Genomic DNA, 18,543 nt, shown 5'->3' on the forward strand with positions numbered 1-18,543 from the left:
ATTAACTCGTTCGTCTATCTAGTGTATCTAGTAATTTTTTTTTCAAACACGTTTTTCCTCCCACTTCCCATTCTCGGATCAAGGTTAAATTTCGCTCTATCACATAACATAAGTCAATTTTAAAAAAAACAAACAACTAACCAATTAGTTAATTATTTAGTGGTAATTATTTAATTTAGTTTTATATAGAAAAAGGATGCTAAACCTTGTAGTATTGAGATATGACAGTGAATTTGTGGTTCTTCCCCTTAGATCATATTTTGCTTGTTGACAATGTAAAGAAAAAAAAAAAAAAAGAAAAAATCTCATATGTATAACTCATTTTTTTTTTTTTAACTTGTTTCATTTATGAGGCCCAAATGTAATAAGATGGTAGGTTTTATTTTTGTTATTGTTAACATAAATTGTGCCAAATTAAAGATATGACACTCTCTTCCAATGCAAACTTCCGCTAACTTTGTCTGTAGTTATCCTCCTCTTTCATACAAATAAAATAACATGAGTAATCAAAAACAAATGATAAATCATTTTGTTATTTGGTACCCGGTATAGTTAATTTATATCATTAATTAAATTGTTGGCAAGTTTTATAAACTCTTATAGAGCTGGTAGTCTCAAAGTTTTTAAAATTCTATTCTCCTCATTGATATCCTGTAAAGTAGAAGTTTCCTTTCAGACGTTGTGATCTATGAAGATCATCAGTTAATGAGGGCGTCACATTGCTATCACAAAGACCAGCCCCCCCCCATTATTTTTCCCAACAAACATTAGGTACCTATTAGACTTGGGTGGATTTAGATTTGAGAACCCTTGACTCAGAAACCAAGCACCTTACCACTCAGCCACCACATTCCTTTTGATGGTACAGCCGAAACCTTAAAGCTTGGAAAGTATTATCCTACAGGGAACAGTACCAGAAAGAAAAAAAGAAGCATTTAAAAGAAAAAGTAGGAAGACATGGATTGGCCTAGGCTTAGGTGAGGAAAACAAGAGATTAGAGAGAAGAACACAGCATTGAGTGACATGAAAGGTAAAGGTGAACAGCTTAAAATATTAAAAAGAAATACGTCTTTAAAAAAACATAGGCATCCATTCAAATCAAACTGAAATATAATTTAAACATATATGTATATATATTATACTCTTTATTATAATAATGTAAAGCTCATCTGTTTCTATGACTGTTAATGAGTGTCATGTGGCCAACACACAAAAAAAACTGCCTTGACTTTGCCCAACTAATGTCAGGTGAGTTGGGCAAACTGTAGGAAATCCAAATAATCTATAAGTCATAGATCCCAGTCTTCATCAGCATTCAAAAATATGAGCCTTCAGTTTGGAAACAGAATCTTTTGTACACAGACTATTAGCCTAGGCACTGTGTGTACTCATTCAGATGAGAGGGCACACCAAATGTAACTACTGTGTCTTGAGTTTAAAGAAATAGTTTGAAATATTTTATAAATAAAATGATGGTATACAAACTAAAAAGTTTACATTTGTTAACAATTTATAAAAAGCTGTCATAAAACATAAAAAAATGTTTTGTAAAAATAGAAAAAAACAATGTCTGGAAAACAAACAAAAAAAATGGAACATTTTTTATGACAATGTACCTTCTATATATTATTAAAAAAAAACAATAACAGATGATAAGTTGCATAGAAGTTGATAAACAAAATAATACAAATAAGATAATGTGATACAAGTGAAACTTATTCCATTTGTTAAGATAAACATCAAAATGATTTTTGTTTCTTCAAAAGCAATAAAAAAAAATTGAACAGCTTTTTTGGACAAGCAAGGAAATTGAAAAAATAATGCGAAATTTCAAAATTTATTATTAACATAACCAACTAGAATAACACAAAGATTTTCTTTGAATACAAAATTTTCTTTTTAGACCTCAGATATGAGTGTTTAATCAAGACAATAATACAGATTTCAATTGTTATGTAGCAGAGAAACAATGCACAAAAACATTTAGATTACTCGCAGAGCTTAATAAAAAGACATTTTAAATTTAAAAAAAAAGAACAACATTGGCTCCAATATTTTTTTTTTCATCATCGAGCAGGAAATCAGAAACTTTTATGTCTCCTAGGCAATGTCTGGTGTAACTAATAAAGGGATTACACACAAGTCCACACACTAAACCAATATGTACATCTTTATAATAGTAAAGTAGCAAAATTCATTTCAAGCTTAACTGTTCAATAGGGTTTTAACTCTATTATAAAAATGACTTTACACATATAGAGTATTTTTTTTTAAACAAGTAATTGATAGAAATTACTTCAACATGTGCTTTGATAATATGCAGAAACTTATTTAGATGCTTTATACATTACTTTTTTTCTACTACATTTTCTCAGAAACTATTGGGGAGAAGTAACAGACTAAAACAGCATAACATTTAAGCTTAGTATTTCTTTTTCATTACATTCTAAAGCCCTCCCAGATGACAAAATGAAAGCCTACAGCGCTCCCCAAGTTCCCTAGCTAGCTGGGGGGCACAAACAAAATTCTTCTTGTTTGAGGGTTTTAACTGTTTTAGCTCACTCTTTAATTGCAGAATTGTGCTTACTAATTTAAAAAAAAACAAAACCAGTGAACAAAAATAAAAAACTATCAAAATTTTTTTCTAAATTATCAATCTATGGGCGCTTATGAATATATGTTTCTTCAATAACATGTTGAAAAAATATGAACTATAGTAGCTATGGTTTGAAAGGTACCGTATTTTCTGCGTTGAAACATAAATTACTCACTAATTTGATTACAAATTTACAATGAAATATTACATCCTTTTTATTAAACACAGCATCAAGAACATAAATCAACACCACTACATGCAAAGTAGCGAGAGAGATTCAAAATACAATCCAATGACTAGTAAGCAGCTCTATGTAACAGAAGATGATCATGTGTTCCAGATTGTGCGGGACACCAAGAAATAGTTCAAAACTTTAAAGTAGTTCAGTTAGAGATTCAACTAAAGATGAAGTGATGTTATTGTCAGGTATCAAGACAGCTAGCCCATCAGCAATACAATCAAATGACTAGTAGGCAGCTATACTCTACAGAATACGGAATCCAGATTTAGTGAAAGACAAGGAATATTTCAAAATTTAAAAAAAACAATAAATAGTCAAAATAGTTACGTTCGAGATTCAAGTTTAGATGAAGTGGTATTAGTTATTATCATGTATCAAGATGGCAGACCGGGACAAAAAGGAAGTTCTGTCACCTAATTTGCTTGAGAATTCATTCAGTAAAGCTAAAAATAACTTTTGAAAATTTTGATCAGATTCCTTCTCCTTTCTTATATGTGCAAAAATCATCCAGAAAATAAATATAGAGCTGAGAAATTAAAAGGGAAAGAAGAAAGTTGAAGGCTCAGAGGTAGGTCTATAATTTATTTCAGCATTCTCAGTTTGACTTCATAGATTTATTGATTCAATTTTTACTGTCATAATAGTCAAATTCCATTTAATTCTACAAATGAAGCTAATTCAATTGAATTATTTAAGTTTCCTTTCTAAATTGGGTTTTTGTGATCTGTACTTAAGAACCCTTATCAATATACCTTCACTATAGCGTGACAAATTCACACTACCAGAATAGGCGATAATATTGAAATACAAATATTTTATTAAAAGACATTTTCTAGTTGGTTGCACTTAATAGAGCTTAACGTAGAGCTTTGATAGTCAGTAGTAATCTCAGTAATTATAAATACAATTACCTACTGTACAGAAAAAAAACTTTATAGAGTTACAGATTATTACAGCATTTAAATATTTAATTCTTAATTTCAAAATTTGACCCACAATAAGCCAGCTTTCCTACTTCTCATAAAGCATAACAGATTTTGAAATATAAAGATACATTTGTAGCTCACAAAATGCTAGTAGCATACAAGTGAAACCATTATTTTTTATAAATACATAAACAAGTTTAAAAGAAAACAAAAATAACTCATTTACAGTTTCAATATTAATAAGATTAATTATAATCTATTCACATGTCATGATTTACAATGTCTTGTTTGAATGTCTTTACTTAGTTAAAGACATATCTAACCAATGGTAACAGACATTCACAAAGAGAATTTTCAATGCAAATTTATAATTAAAATAACAATAACAAATGTAAAAAAAAAATTCTTTTGAGTATTATGATGAGGCTGATGTTGGCCAAAATAATAAAGTAAAAACCCTTTTTATAACTTTAAATTACAGAGGAAAAAAAACTGCAAAGAAAAATATGTGCCAATGAAAATAAGCAACAAAGGAGTTATACACAGATAATATTAATAGAGTAAAACACATAAATAACTTTAAAAAAAAAGATCTTTCTAATGTTATTGCTCATGAAGCCTTCATGAAGCCTTAATGAAAAACTTAGATAAGATAAGAATCTTATTCATTTAGTTCTTCCCATTTTCTCAAACAAACCCCCCCCCCCCCAAAAAAAAACAACAACACATGAACTTATACCAACATGGAATTATTAAAATAAGATTTTAAAAAATAAACAATGACAATCTGGTACATCAGATTCAGAAAGCCTATGTATAACACTTCTAACAGTCCTGAGTAAATAGAAAGAAAAGTGCTGGTCCCCCAACAAAATGAAACTAAAAAAATAAAACATGTAAGCCTATAAAATTCTGTAAAAAAATTATTAAAAAACAAAAATTCCCTTTTGAAGCTAATATCACAATAACATAATAAAGATATGAAAGAAGGTCACTTATTTCAGCCGTCATGGGTCCTCCATGGTAACTACTTCATACTGTGCCCTCTGCTGGTCTCTTTTCACGACAAACATTGTGAGAAGAAAGAGCAAACCTCCAAGGACGAACAATCCAGGATATAATATGTACAGAGCACCTAATAGGATACACAATCATAAAAGTTAATGCGGAACTCATTTGAAAAAAAAAAAATGTCTTAATTACTTTCAGCTGAAACAGAGAAGAAACTTTAATTATACTCATTTTAATGACTGTAACAAAATATATGGCATTACAGAAGTTGCTGCCAGTGTCGACTCAAGTAAAGCCCTAAGCATCAGCCAAGTTTCAGAGGTATTAAATACTGCAAATTAGGGGATGGGTAGCAACAGTTTGCAGAGGACAACTGTCCCAATTAAACAAAAAAGTTTTATGACAATACCATCTGGATATCAGAAAAATTTAGATTCAGAGAGTCCAGAAAAAAGGTTTTTGATTCCCTCCCTTGCTTTCACCTTTGAACATCTTCCAGAAGATAAATATACAGTGGAGTTTATAAAAGGGCAAACGAAGATAGACCATCAGTCAGTGGAACATTATGTATTCTCATGTGCATTTTAATCACTTACAATTGTGTCACTATAATTAACTGTTTAGAGTGCCTGTTTTTTTCTAGATCTACAAATTAGGTTTATTAAATTAAATTTTTTAAGATATAATTTTGAATTGTGTTTCTGTGATCTATTCTTATGGATTCGCATCCAGCAAGTAAGTCACTACATCTTGAATGCATGACAGATCACACCTCAAGCATAAAAACAGCATTCTTTTCATTTACTTAAGTGATTACTTTTATTTCAACCCTTGTAGTCAGATCTACACAAAATAAGGTTGTTTTCAGGACATATCTTTTTGATATCAATATCTGTCATATTTCTAACTTGAAAGTAAAAGACAAAAAAAAATTTGATTACAGAAAAAATGAATTCTTTAGATGTGTGTAGATGTTAATGCTCTATATGTATATGTGCACTAAAACAAATGTATTTATTAGTCAGTACATATTACTTCAGGAGGTCTGAGATATATGTTTGTTTGATTGTGTTACAAATTTCAGATGTAACTTCAGCTAAAAGATCATTACATACTAGTCCGAACATCCTGCAAGAAACCAGGAACAGAAATGGTATGGTTTGAATTTGGGATCTCTGAAATGACAGTCTAAAGAGCATTACAACACAACACAACACAATAATCTTCATTCTTCAACTTCTTTAACTTATATAAGAAAATAGCACTAATGGCTTGTTCAAAATCAACTAGAAAAAAATAAATCTTTAATTGTTGAATTCTCAATCTTTGAAAACATTAGAAATTCAAGGTTTAAAGTCTTTTTAAAAATTGAAATGAAATAAAAGAAATTGTACTTTAAGTGAAGATAAAGCATGAGTTTAGCCACTGACCTCTCAATGCATCCACCTGATTATAGCCCCTGGATTCAAAAGAAGCTGCTATAGGTGGCACTAGCAGGGGAAGATTCCCCCCTATGTTGGTGATGATAAACAAGTACACAGCTACAGCTGATGTTCGAACTTGACTAGGAACTAGCTCGACAGCAACAGTGAGTGTGACACTAATCCACATTTCCCCTGAAATAAAAAAAAAAGAAAAACTAATTGTATAATACAGAGGTTTTAAGAAGACAACGGCTTTTTTCATTACAATGGACCTATTGCAGTGGTATCCAGGCTAGCCAGTCTGGATTGAGCCTAAATGCACACATATATAAAGTTTGTCTTCCAGTGCTATGATTGATATTGATAAGATGTGCAGTATTCCATGCGGCTGTGCAGCCCCAGCTGCACACTACATATTTTGCCACATCCAGTACAGACATAACCATTGTCCATGGGTGGTCAATTAGGATTCTCTTTTCCCCTTAGCGATGAATCTGGTCTGCTGCGGGGCGTGATGGGTGAGTGGTAAAGAACTTGGCTACTGAACTGAGAGGTCCCAATTTTGAATCTCAGTGAATACAGGAATTTTTTGTTTGGGGATTTTAAGGATGCCCCTGAATCCACCCAACTCTAAAGTACCTGACTTTAGTTGGGAAATTTAAAGGTGGTTGGTCATGCTGCTGGCCATATGGCACCCTGCTCAAACTCAAAGAAACATCATATGCTCCATAGATTGCAAGGTCTGAAAGGGGGTACTTTACTTTAATTTTTTTTTCTCCTGCAGTAAATCTATAAAAAAATTCGATAAGCCATTTCACACAGTAAGGAACCAAAAGTTAGACAGGCTCCCATGAGATACAGTCAATGCTGAAAGTACCATGATCTATATACATAGCTCCTCCTTCATGATCAAAGATGAGCACATTTCTCAATTCCTATGGACTCGAAGATGACTGTAAAGTCCAATCCTTGCTTTAAAAAGCCGGCCGCATACGTGGCATGGGTAGATTTGGTCCCTTGCAGATAGTCCTGCTTCTTCTCTCAACTTTTTGTTGGTTTACGCTCTATGATCTAAATGGTAGTTATACATTAACAAAAAATAAGCTGCTTTCAAAAGTCACTTACCAATAATATATGTGGGAATGAGGCTAAAGAAGGCATATGGAGCATTCAAAAACAAAACACCTGCAGCAAAAGGTGCAGCCAAAAGCTGAGGAAAACAATTTTAAGATTTTAATTTCATTTGATCTTTTAGGAAAAACATTAAAAGCAACAATATACTAACAATTAAAAAAATTTTTTTTATTCAAGCTTACAAAATGCAAAAAATCAGTAAATAAATAGGCTTAAAAAAGTGTTATGAAATTTCAACATGTAAGAAAGCGCTTACCTGGCTAGCTACAAGGACAGAAACTCTGGCATATAGTCCCCACTTTCTGACAACTCTGTCTGAGATGAAACCTCCCCCCAGTGCACCAATACTTCCACCAACCAATGGTATCCAAGACATGTAGGATCCAACCATCTCCTTAGAGACATTAGTGGTCTCAAAGTACAGCTGGGAGTTGTAGGCTAACACATAGCCCGCTGGAGAGGAGAAACAAATATATTTAAAAAGCACTAGTACAACAAGTTGCATAAAAAAAAACTTAAAAGAAAATATAAAAAAGGATGGGTCTGAGGTTAATTGAATGTTTGATAATTCAAAATTTTCAGGCCGAGAATGAATTTTCTTTAGAGACTTTCTTCAAAAATTTCACAATGAACCAAAGACAATATTCTACATTTTGTTTTAAATCAAATATATTTAATGTTTTAAAAATGTTTATGTAGCTTTAATTATTGGGCATAAGTTGAAAGAATAAAATAAGAGAGCTTTTATCTGTACAAAATTCAGGTATTGGACTGGAGAGGCTGACTAATCTTACTCAATAAGCATGAGACTTTATATGTTTTTTAATGAACCCTCTGCAAGATGAAAAAGGCTAGATTAAAACTTATCTTATATATAATACAGACGTTACTTCAAAAAAGAAGATAATTACGTCCTACGCGTCATGCATTCAGTCATGCATATTAACCAATGACTTAAATTCTGCCAAGTCACTGGTTTTCCTGGCTAGCTCAGGCAACCCATTCTATGCTCTAATAGCACTAGGGAAGAAGGAGTATTTGTACAAATTTGTCCTAGCATATGAGATGAGGAATGTGCCTTTATTTTTGTGTTTTTCTGAGTATTTTATTTAATTTTGTTTTTGTATGTGAAGATTTTGGTTCAGTGTTTTATGTATAATTGCTACTTTACTTGTAAGTCTTCTATCCTGATAGCTTTCTAAATTTAGTGATTTAACTAAAGGTGTTACTCTAGTCAAGTGTGAATATTTGTTTGTTATGAATCTCACTCCTGATCATGATCTCAGCAACCTATAAATATGACTTGAAAAAAAGGCTTTAAATAACGAAGCATTTTAATTGCTGTACATAAAAGGATTTATTATCAAGAACATTATAAACTCTATGAACTAAAACTAATGAGATTTCAATTAAAAATATTGTAATGTGCAAACAGGGAAACACATTTTAATTATTTAGATTATCATGGCTACATTTCAATGTAATTTATTGTGTTGTTTCGGTGTAATTGTGAGTCACATGTAGTAGCTTTTAAATGTTAGTACAAAAAAGTTTATTATGTTCTGTAGGAAAATCATTCAGCAATTGAAAGAACTATAGTCCACTGGCTTTAATATGATATAAAAGAGATTGGTGTGCAAGTTAAAAAAAACAACATAAAAGAACATTTGCAAACACAAGATGATGACATACTATATACTTAATCAAATTACATACCAGCATTTCTAATAGAGCCAGCCAAACACAATAACAGTAATGATGGCCGCAGGAACACTTTCAAAACTGTCTTAAGCCGAATCTGAATAGACAACAAGGCAAGGCGTTGCTGTGGAGTAGTGATCGAGTCCTCAAGCTCTTGCTTCTGTTGTGCTGACTTGTTGTTCATCCGATCTGGTTCTCGGACACTGAAGGCAATGACTGCACCCAGAACAATGCCAGGTATACCAGAGATTATAAATGCCCAGCGCCAACTCTGAGATGAGTGAAAAAAAAAGGATTAAAAATTTTATTTATATGATACAGTTATGGTATGTGGCCAGCACAAAAACCAAATACCTTTACTTCTCCTAAGTATGTCAAGTCTCATTGTTTTAAAGTCTTCAGCAGAATTTGAATTCAAGACCCCTTGGTTTTGGAATAAGCAATTTAACAATTTGCCACCAAACCACCGTTATATAGTTCATCTATAATAATTCAATGATGACCTCTTCCATCATTCAGAAAGCTGAAGACTTAGCAAGGCATTTTTTGCACCTTCTCATGTGACTGGTGACAGACAGAGTGAGATGATACAGGCTTTGTAAAAAGTGATGTGATTTTACAACTCCTCTTATTAGCTTGCAAACTCTTCATGGATGGAAACTGGGTGGGCAAGGATTTCAAAATTGCTCCAGTGATTTCTTAGAAATTTGATAGTTTAAGTATGTCTTTGGGAAAACAATTACTAGCTAAGTGGCCGCACATTGAAAACTCTGGTAGACCATTACAGTTGTTCAAAATATAATCATCTTTAAATTAATCAATATTAACCCTAACTCTATTTTAAACACACTTTCAGCTGGTTTCCAGTACTTGACTCAAATATTTCTTTGTATTTGTTTTGGAGTCCAGTAGACAAGGGGTTAAAAGTGATAAGACTAATTCCGGCATCCACCTGACCCAAAATTGCAATGGTGTTCCATCCCTTTGCATCTGGTTAGTATGAAAGGGAATTGAGTGTTGATTTGTGGGGAGCCCAGAACTTGCAAATTTTCTGCCAATCTTTCCCTCAGCAATAATGGAGAGGTCAATGCAACTCTCAGTGAATTAAGGATTAGTCTCTTTACTACATGACAAATTGCAGAGATTATCTCTCAAGATGTAAAATGTCACAGAGGACAAGAGCACTTTCAATTTTTTTCTGAAGTGCTAGAGATTCAGTAGATAAGATGAACTACATAGTCCAAACTATAGGATAATAAATCTGCACTCACTGAAATAGTAAGACATTTTTTTAGTTTACAGAAAATTAGTTGCAGTAACTATAGTTTGATCATTGTGAAAAAAAGATCTTTATTGTAAACAAATGCTCAGAGCTACAAAGAAATGATTCTGTTATTCAAGCCTACCTGCCCATTGATATTAGCCAATGTGATAAAATTTCCTACTGCAAAGGATAAACTGTAACCAAAATATACTCCAAAGTTGTAAATTCCAAGAGCTGTTCCTCTCAATGATTGGCTGAAGTATTCAGTGATCAGAGAAGAGGCAAATGGAGTGCAACCAGCCTCACTTTGAAATAGAAATAGTTAAGATATTTTAGCAATTTTTTGTTAGCTTTTTTTTTACATTACATTTATAAAACAAATATTCATTTACAAAAAAAATTGAAAATTAATTTAAAAAAAAAATGTACTGCATGAAAAGAATTTTAGCTTTAGAACTTAAAAAATAAAGTTCTATTTTATTTTAAACAATTAGAATCAGTCAGGAAAACCAATGATTATTCAGAGTTAAAATCTCTAGCATGAAAGATGAGATTAACAAATGGATAGGGGAATGTGTAATTTTCTTCTTAAATCATGGAACGTCTGAAATTTATAAGAAAATAAGAAAAGAACTAGCAAACAGTGTTTATATAAAATGTTTTATATTGATTTAAAAAGATAAAAGAGTTTTTTTACGACATTCCTTTACAAATGACATCCTGCAGGACAGCAGGGGATGGCAGCCCCGCACAAATGCTGACAGCAGGGGATGGCAGCCCCGCACAAATGCTGACTATCATGATAACAGTCCAGAACATATACAATTTGACCATATAGCTACATTAACTAGCAAAACAGTATTCAAGCAGAAATAAATGTTTATCTTTTGCATCTTGAAGATGTATTTAATATGCAAACATTACTAGAATTTTCTTTTCACTAAGGCTTATAAAAACACAATAGTTAGCGTAATGTATAAGTTAAAAACTAACCCAAGCCCAAGGCCAAATCGTAATACAGCCAGTTGCCAATATTCCTTAACAAAGCCAGTCAGAAGGGTCATCGCTGACCAAAATGCTAGACAGAAAGCCAAGAACATCTTGCGGTTGTAATGGTCAGCTGCGAAACCAATAAAGATGCCAGCAAAGGTGTATATGAGAATGAAAACTGGACCTGCCAGTATAAGGTAGTCCCAGCCTTGACCATTGTAGTCCCAAAAGCAGAGTTTGTTCCTTTCTGCATCTTGTATTTCTAAACAGCTAAGTAAATGAAAAGAATCACATTGAATTATTATGATACTACTAGAAAAAATTATTTATATCATTATTATTATGAAAAATTATTTAATTATAAATCCAAATAACAGAGCTGCCATTTAAAAAAGTCCAAATGTGTAACAATGATGGTCCAAATGTGTAACAATAATGGTCCGAATGTGTAACAATGATGGTCATAATGTGTAATTTTAAACAACTGCTATTATTGTTAGCTATGTAAAGCCAAAAAATATGAAAATGAGTTTAAAAAAATGATTAATTATGTACACTTTTTATCCAGGTCAATTGAAAGTATTTACAATAATATCATTACATTCTATAAGCATCTTTGGAGAGATTTTATGTAGTCTGCCTTCAGGCCTGTCAACATCAGAATATTTTCTATCCTGTGCATTTTCTGGCCTTGATTTGGCTATGAGCAATGTTTCTAGCGTGTATTTACTAAGGCTACTTTTGGAGTCAATATTTTTTTTTAAAGATTAGAAAATGCATCCACATTGAGCAGACGAAAGTGGAATAGCCAAAACAAAACATCCTCACTTGTAGCCAAAGTTTGAAAATTTGCTTATTTTCTTTCAACTCTGGTATGACTGTCAAATATTGTCTTTCTCTTATACAGTCTGTGAAATCAGGTATTAAGTAGTTTGCATACTCTAGTTTAATGTAAGCAAGAGTTGCATTTTTTTTTGTACCATTGAGGGAATTTTTGCAGCAAAGTAAACAATTGCTGCAGTTTCCCCATTAGCTACATCCACTATTTCAACATATTTCATAAGATCTGGTTAAAGTGATAGCTTATCAATTAAATATTTAACTGAAGCCATATAAAAATGTCTAACTCCTTTGTAAAATTCTTGCAGATGTTCCCCCATCTTTTTGTTTTATGAACTGACATGCTGACTGACCAAAAGTGAATGTCTGGTGAGACTTTGATGCTTGTTGCCACATCAATATTAATTGCCAATACATCCTAGTTCAACATGGAAGATGGTTTGAAAAAGCAGATTAGAAAAGATTTTATTAATTTTTAAAGCCTTCTCCTTAATCATTGGAGAAGCATTTTGCAATTTTATGTTGATGTCACAAATGGTTTAGACCATCAACCATTGTATAACTAATCACACGATCGATGGGTAAAGAGAAAAGTTTTCTTAAGCCGTCTGCCTTTTGCTTTTCTTAAGCTGTCTGCCTTTTGCTTTTCTTAAGCTGTCTGCCTTTTGCTTTTCTTAAGCTGTCTGCCTTTTGCTTTTCTTAAGCTGTCTGCCTTTTGCTTTTCTTAAGCTGTCTGCCTTTTGCTTTTCTTAAGCTGTCTGCCTTTTGCTTTTCTTAAGCTGTCTGCCTTTTGCTTTTCTTAAGCTGTCTGCCTTTTGCTTTTCTTAAGCTGTCTGCCTTTTGCTTTTCTTAAGCTGTCTGCCTTTTGCTTTTCTTAAGCTGTCTGCCTTTTGCTTTTCTTAAGCTGTCTGCCTTTTGCTTTTCTTAAGCTGTCTGCCTTTTGCTTTTCTTAAGCTGTCTGCCTTTTGCTTTTCTTAAGCTGTCTGCCTTTTGCTTTTCTTAAGCTGTCTGCCTTTTGCTTTTCTTAAGCTGTCTGCCTTTTGCTTTTCTTAAGCTGTCTGCCTTTTGCTTTTCTTAAGCTGTCTGCCTTTTGCTTTTCACAAAAAGATTTTGCATGTTTCTAATGATACTTGAAAACAATCTAGCAAAAGCTCCCAGTTCTCCAGAAGTCTTGATAACACTTCTTATTACTCAGCCTCCTACCAGTTTGCAATCTCAGGCAAATTCGTATTTGCCTGAAGTTGCTTTGCCTAACACATTTTATTTTCAAAATAGTACCAGTAAGACACAGTCAAAAGTTGGTCCCCACTGAATGAATAACTTGATGCACCCTTTTCTGCTGCAAAGTGTATCAAATGACAGACACATCCAGACATTACTGGAGCATAACACTGAGCTCCACTATCCATAAAATGCTTCCAAAGCATCTGACAACTAGTTCTGGCCTTCAATGTGGCAAGACATTGGGTCATGTGGAACTGTTAACACTGACAAAAAAAATTGGCAAAGGTGAGCATCTTCAAACTAAACCAAAAAGTTTTGGGCAAAGGGACTCATCAGTCTTGGTTGACTACCCACCAAGAAGAAGGAAAGCTTTGGATCAAAAACTCTATTGCCTTGCAGCTCAAATTTAACAGTTAAAAGTCTTTGGGAGTCAACCGTGAGGAAAAATCAGGAGTTGGTTTCCCTAAGGTAGTTTGTAGCACATAGGGCTAAACTTTAGCAGACCCTACAAAGCTGCTGATCCCAAACTGTATCAGTTCCTTTGGACCCAAAAGCTGCATGGGCAACAACATTCCAACTGTAGCAGATGCCCAGGCTCTCATCTTCTTCCACAAGATGAGCCATAGCTGTGTTACAAATGAAGGCAGCAAATGATGAAAACAATTAGTCAAACTTTAAGCAGAACAACAGTACACTGAGGTACACTTTACATTATTTACAGTAAATTATATATCATAAAGCAAAAGCCGATAGGAAAATAGTTAGACATTTATGTTTTTATTCAAATAATTCTTTTCGTAGTTTGGCAAAATATTAATTATAAAATTTCACATTTACTGTGAATGATCATTTTGATTAATCTGGAGGATCAGATAAGCTATGATAGATTTCTTAATGGTGTTAGAAAAATAAAACAAATTGGACTCAAAATTAGACATCAATTTTTGGCAATAAAAAGAATGGTTAAGAAGTTGTGCATCAAACTAACTTTAGCACTAAGAGAGTAATGAAAAAGATGTTTTCTTTTCTAGGTTTTTATTGTTTAAGATTTGGGCCAATCAACGAGTACCTGCTTACAGAACATATCATCAAATCACCTGTCATGGTCAGTTCCATTACATTTGATACTGCTACTAGAGTGAACAGAGGCATTCCTCAAACAACCTTTGTCCCCAAACTTGATCTCCTGAGCAACAGGCAAAACTGTGACAGGTAACATATATCTATCCAGCTGATTAAGCAAGTAAGCCAGGAGGAGAAGCAGCAAGACGTAGACATTGTATGGCCGCACCTCTTGCCACCATCTTCCACTTGTCTTTACTCTTTCCTCTGTAAAAATAAATATTTAAAAATAAAGATAATGTAATGAAAAAAAAAAGTCAATATGGTATGGATAAATGATTATTGGTATTTTTTACATGAAAAAGTTTATTTATTTTAAACTCATAGTTAGGAATAACTAAATTTTAAAAAAAATTTTGATAGATAAATGGGAGAATTAGTGATAAATGAGCCAGTGGGCCAGGATATATACATATATGTATGTATATTTAAATACAACTAAATAAAATAATATAGTACAAAGTTGCTGACATGAGTCAGCTCCTATTTCCTTGACCTTTATAGATTTTATTCTTTGATAAATCTGTACATTAGTATAATGGATTGTGCCTATGAGAAATAATTAAAATCACAGTTAAATATTTGAGTTATTTACATGTTTGCAGATTATTATATAACAAAACACTAATTTACCATTCTCCTCAATAGGCTGATTGCTTGACTTTTTGTTACGTGTATTGCCTATCAGTCGACTTCTGTCAGTGTACTCTACAGGTTGTTCTGCGCCGCGCCTCCTAGATGAAGAACAAGTATATATAATATAAAAATTTATTTTCGAAAATGAATGCCTACTTTGTGTTCAAATAAAATCAGATTGGATCAGATTACTAACTCACAAATAAACTCTGCACTCTATTCAAAAAAATTAAAGAAATTAATTGTAAATAAAATAAATGAGAAATGGACGAGCTCTCATCCAAATCACAAGAAAGATGATGCTTACTATAAGCTATCCTGACAAGACCAACGTCTAAACAACAAAACCTGCTGGCAAACATTTAAAACACCATTATAATGAAATTGCCTCATCTACAGTGGCAACATCAGCTGACAGAGATATAAATCATTATGTGCTTTAAACAATTAACAAACACTGGTTAAAATGATTTGACTAATTTTTGCTAGCCATCTCAGCCAATATCATGGCAGGTCACAGATATTTTTTTTTCAATATTAAGGTCTAAATACTTGACCTTAAAATATAAATCTTCCCATTTCTACTTATCATACAAGGATAAATTTTATGCTGTCAAACATTTAAAAAAAAATTCTTTTAAGGAATTGTATATGGCTTCCTTCATTCGGAAAGCAAGTATATGATACATCTCATAGAAATAAGATGAATGTCTTGACTGTAGTCAGAACGATGTCGCCCACACAGCAGTTCCCCCTCTTTCTGCAACTAGCAACTAATGTATTCATAAGGAAAGATGGAGAAGCATTGTTGCAGGTTCTGATGGAGTGTAGCAATGTGTGCGGCAAGCTGCCTAATGGTATACTGACTCCTGATCACTCATTAGGTTTGACTTCCAAAGCCTTTACCAAGGCAGTGGAGGTTTGAATTCAGAGTTTTCCTTCTCCTTGGTGGGTAACCTGCAGCCCCTCCTTCCTTATATTAGTAATATAGATCTATATATTATAGATTAAAGTTTTATTTATGATTAACACAACAATCTCTATGTTGTGCCATTTTGAAATTTTATCCAACTGCCTTGATCTAGATCTCAGTCTATTTAGATTTTAGATGAACATAGATTCCAGAGGTTAGATTATCTAGATTCCAGATAGATCTAGGGAGTAAAGTATAACTAGATCTATATAAAATATTTTATAACAAAAAACTAGAATTCTAGTCAGTCTAGATTCTATACATGGATGTAGATTCTATATATCTAGATTCATGTAGATCTAATTAACAATTGTGAATTTTTTATAATTTACTATTTTTTCATATTATGTCTTTATTAGACTTTAGTTATTTATTTCAATCAAATTCAACGTAACAAAGTCAAATGTGAATGTCGAAGTCTTTTTTCACTTTTAAATGTGCGATTGTCCATGTGATCAATGATAATTTAAATTAATTAGATGATAGATCTAAAAATCCTAAATAATAAAAATAAAATCTTAAAAATGCTTACTGCATTTTATATGTAGAGCAGAGCAGAAGAGGTGACTACAGAATACTGTAGTGTAGTAGATCTAGGGGTAAACTAAAAGTATAATTTAAATCTTATAGTCACAATAGTGTATCCAGTAGACTAGAATAATAAGGCTTGTCTTCACTGTCTTGGTCCGAAAATTATATAGATCTAGATCTAAATAGACTCTAGATCTATATTAAATATAAAATATTAAAAATAGTGAGGAATGCAGTATTAGAGTATAATATTGTAGTCTATATTTCAATTAGATCTCTAGATCTATTTCCCGTGGCTGCGCAGTTAGGCTTAGGGAAAATAATACATGTACTATATCTAGATCTAGTGTAATGTAAACATTCATAAATGAAAGCTTTTTATTCTGCTCAGTGGTTCTTTATTAACACTTTTGTTATGACTCAGACACATCATGTAGCCTACGTCTCACGACCAACACTGTCACAGTGTCTCACTTTGTTTATGTTTACATAACCATGTATAAAGTGTAAGCCACATTATATATATATAGGTCTGTGGTGTAGGCTTACAAGTAATTCTCTTTTCACTAGCCTATGTATTTTTTTAAATGAAATTACTAGAAATTACTATTTTGAGCCAACATTTTTAAGTACATTACTATGAGATTTCACAGTTACAATTTAAGCTTACGTACATTCCAAAATATAAGATACGTACTACAGAATACTTAAATATAGGAATGAGCATTTCTACAAATGTGTCCTAGCATATGGAATAAAAGATAAGATAAGATAAGAATGTGCCATTATCTTTGTGTCTTTCTGAGTATTTTATTAGATTAAAATTCACTTCACCTATGGCCTACAATCACTGGCCCTATAAGGCCGGCCCTGCCCCAGCCATCAAAATATGTAACGTCAAATTAAAAGGATAGATGATCAATGTTATTTGTTTAGTCTTGCATTCGTTTTAAAACGCTGTAACTGTCACCGTAATACATGTCATGATGCTTATCGTAAAACTAAATGACATGCATTTAGGGACCCCGTTCAAACATCTAAGAACGCAATGGGGTAGGGGGTTGTTTGATCATGCATTGCTGTAATGAGTTTATTTTGGGTAAGTGGTTGTAGAGAGTTGCGTTACTGTATTTTATAGGCTATACATGGCGATATAGAGTACTGATAGTATTGATAGTGTATTCTCTACTTAATAGCCTATATAGCAGTCTCTATCAGTACTTTCTTAACTCTTTCTATCCTAACTGACGATACCAACGTTGATTTGACCCCATCTATTCAAATTAAATTTTGGTTTCATAAACTTTAATTTGTGTTCTATGAACAGAACATTGATTCTTCTATAATATATAGGCCTACCTAATATATCATTTCCTGATTACATACAAAAAAAAAGATATTAAGTTTAATTAGGCCTATAACACGGTAGTGAAACACGGTAGTGAAACATAAGTGAGCAAAATGAAGCCCCGTTTAGCACGTAAGGCGGTAGGCTCTCTCCATAGAGATATCGGTCTTAGACGACATCCACAGCCTTGATGTCCACGGAATTTCAGGTCTTCTAACTAGATATGACACCCAGCTACCGGCTACGTGGTCGGCTTTGTTTTTTTTTCTCTTTTCGGCTTTAATGTTATAAAACAAAGCAAAAGTAAAGTTCTCCTTTCAGACCATGCGGTTTATAGAGCAGACGATGTCTCTGTGGCCCACGATTAACGAGGGTATCATGTGGCCAGCACAATGACCAACCGCCTTTACTTTCCCCAAACTAATGTCAGGTAACCATTAGAATTAAAAAATCCCAGCCTCCACCAGGATTCGATCCCGGGGACACTCGGAAGCAAGGCACTTAACCACCAGCCACTGCGTATAAACGTATTTCGTCTTGTCTATAAAGTATTGGTTCCACGAATTTCACAAGACGTTCAGT

At 32.9% G+C, this 18,543-nt stretch overlaps 1 protein-coding gene across 1 annotated transcript; it reads right to left on the reverse strand.

The window, feature by feature from the left end:
* Positions 1 to 545: 545 nt before the first annotated feature.
* Positions 546 to 17,104, reverse strand: LOC106055313 (MFS-type efflux pump MSMEG_3705-like). Its single transcript, XM_056016100.1, has 10 exons — positions 16,615 to 17,104; positions 15,107 to 15,207; positions 14,449 to 14,680; positions 11,291 to 11,557; positions 10,440 to 10,602; positions 9,049 to 9,304; positions 7,589 to 7,785; positions 7,324 to 7,408; positions 6,205 to 6,390; positions 546 to 4,898 (listed from the first exon to the last, which is right to left on the reverse strand). The coding sequence occupies exons 1-10, from the start codon at positions 16,617 to 16,619 to the stop codon at positions 4,771 to 4,773; spliced, it is 1,620 nt and encodes a 539-aa protein (XP_055872075.1). The 5' UTR covers positions 16,620 to 17,104; the 3' UTR covers positions 546 to 4,770.
* Positions 17,105 to 18,543: the final 1,439 nt, after the last annotated feature.

This window comes from Biomphalaria glabrata, chromosome 17 (assembly GCF_947242115.1).
Source record: "Biomphalaria glabrata chromosome 17, xgBioGlab47.1, whole genome shotgun sequence".
NCBI lineage: Eukaryota > Metazoa > Mollusca > Gastropoda > Planorbidae > Biomphalaria > Biomphalaria glabrata.

Bases quoted from the DNA above. Each gene is read 5' to 3' on its own strand.
- LOC106055313 (XM_056016100.1), bottom strand. The intron at 7,786-9,048 runs GTATGTAATTTG...TCTCCTCTCCAG, and splicing joins TGGCTCTATTAGAAATGCTG to CGGGCTATGTGTTAGCCTAC. The intron at 6,391-7,323 runs GTAAGTGACTTT...TTTTTATTTCAG, and splicing joins CATTCCCACATATATTATTG to GGGAAATGTGGATTAGTGTC.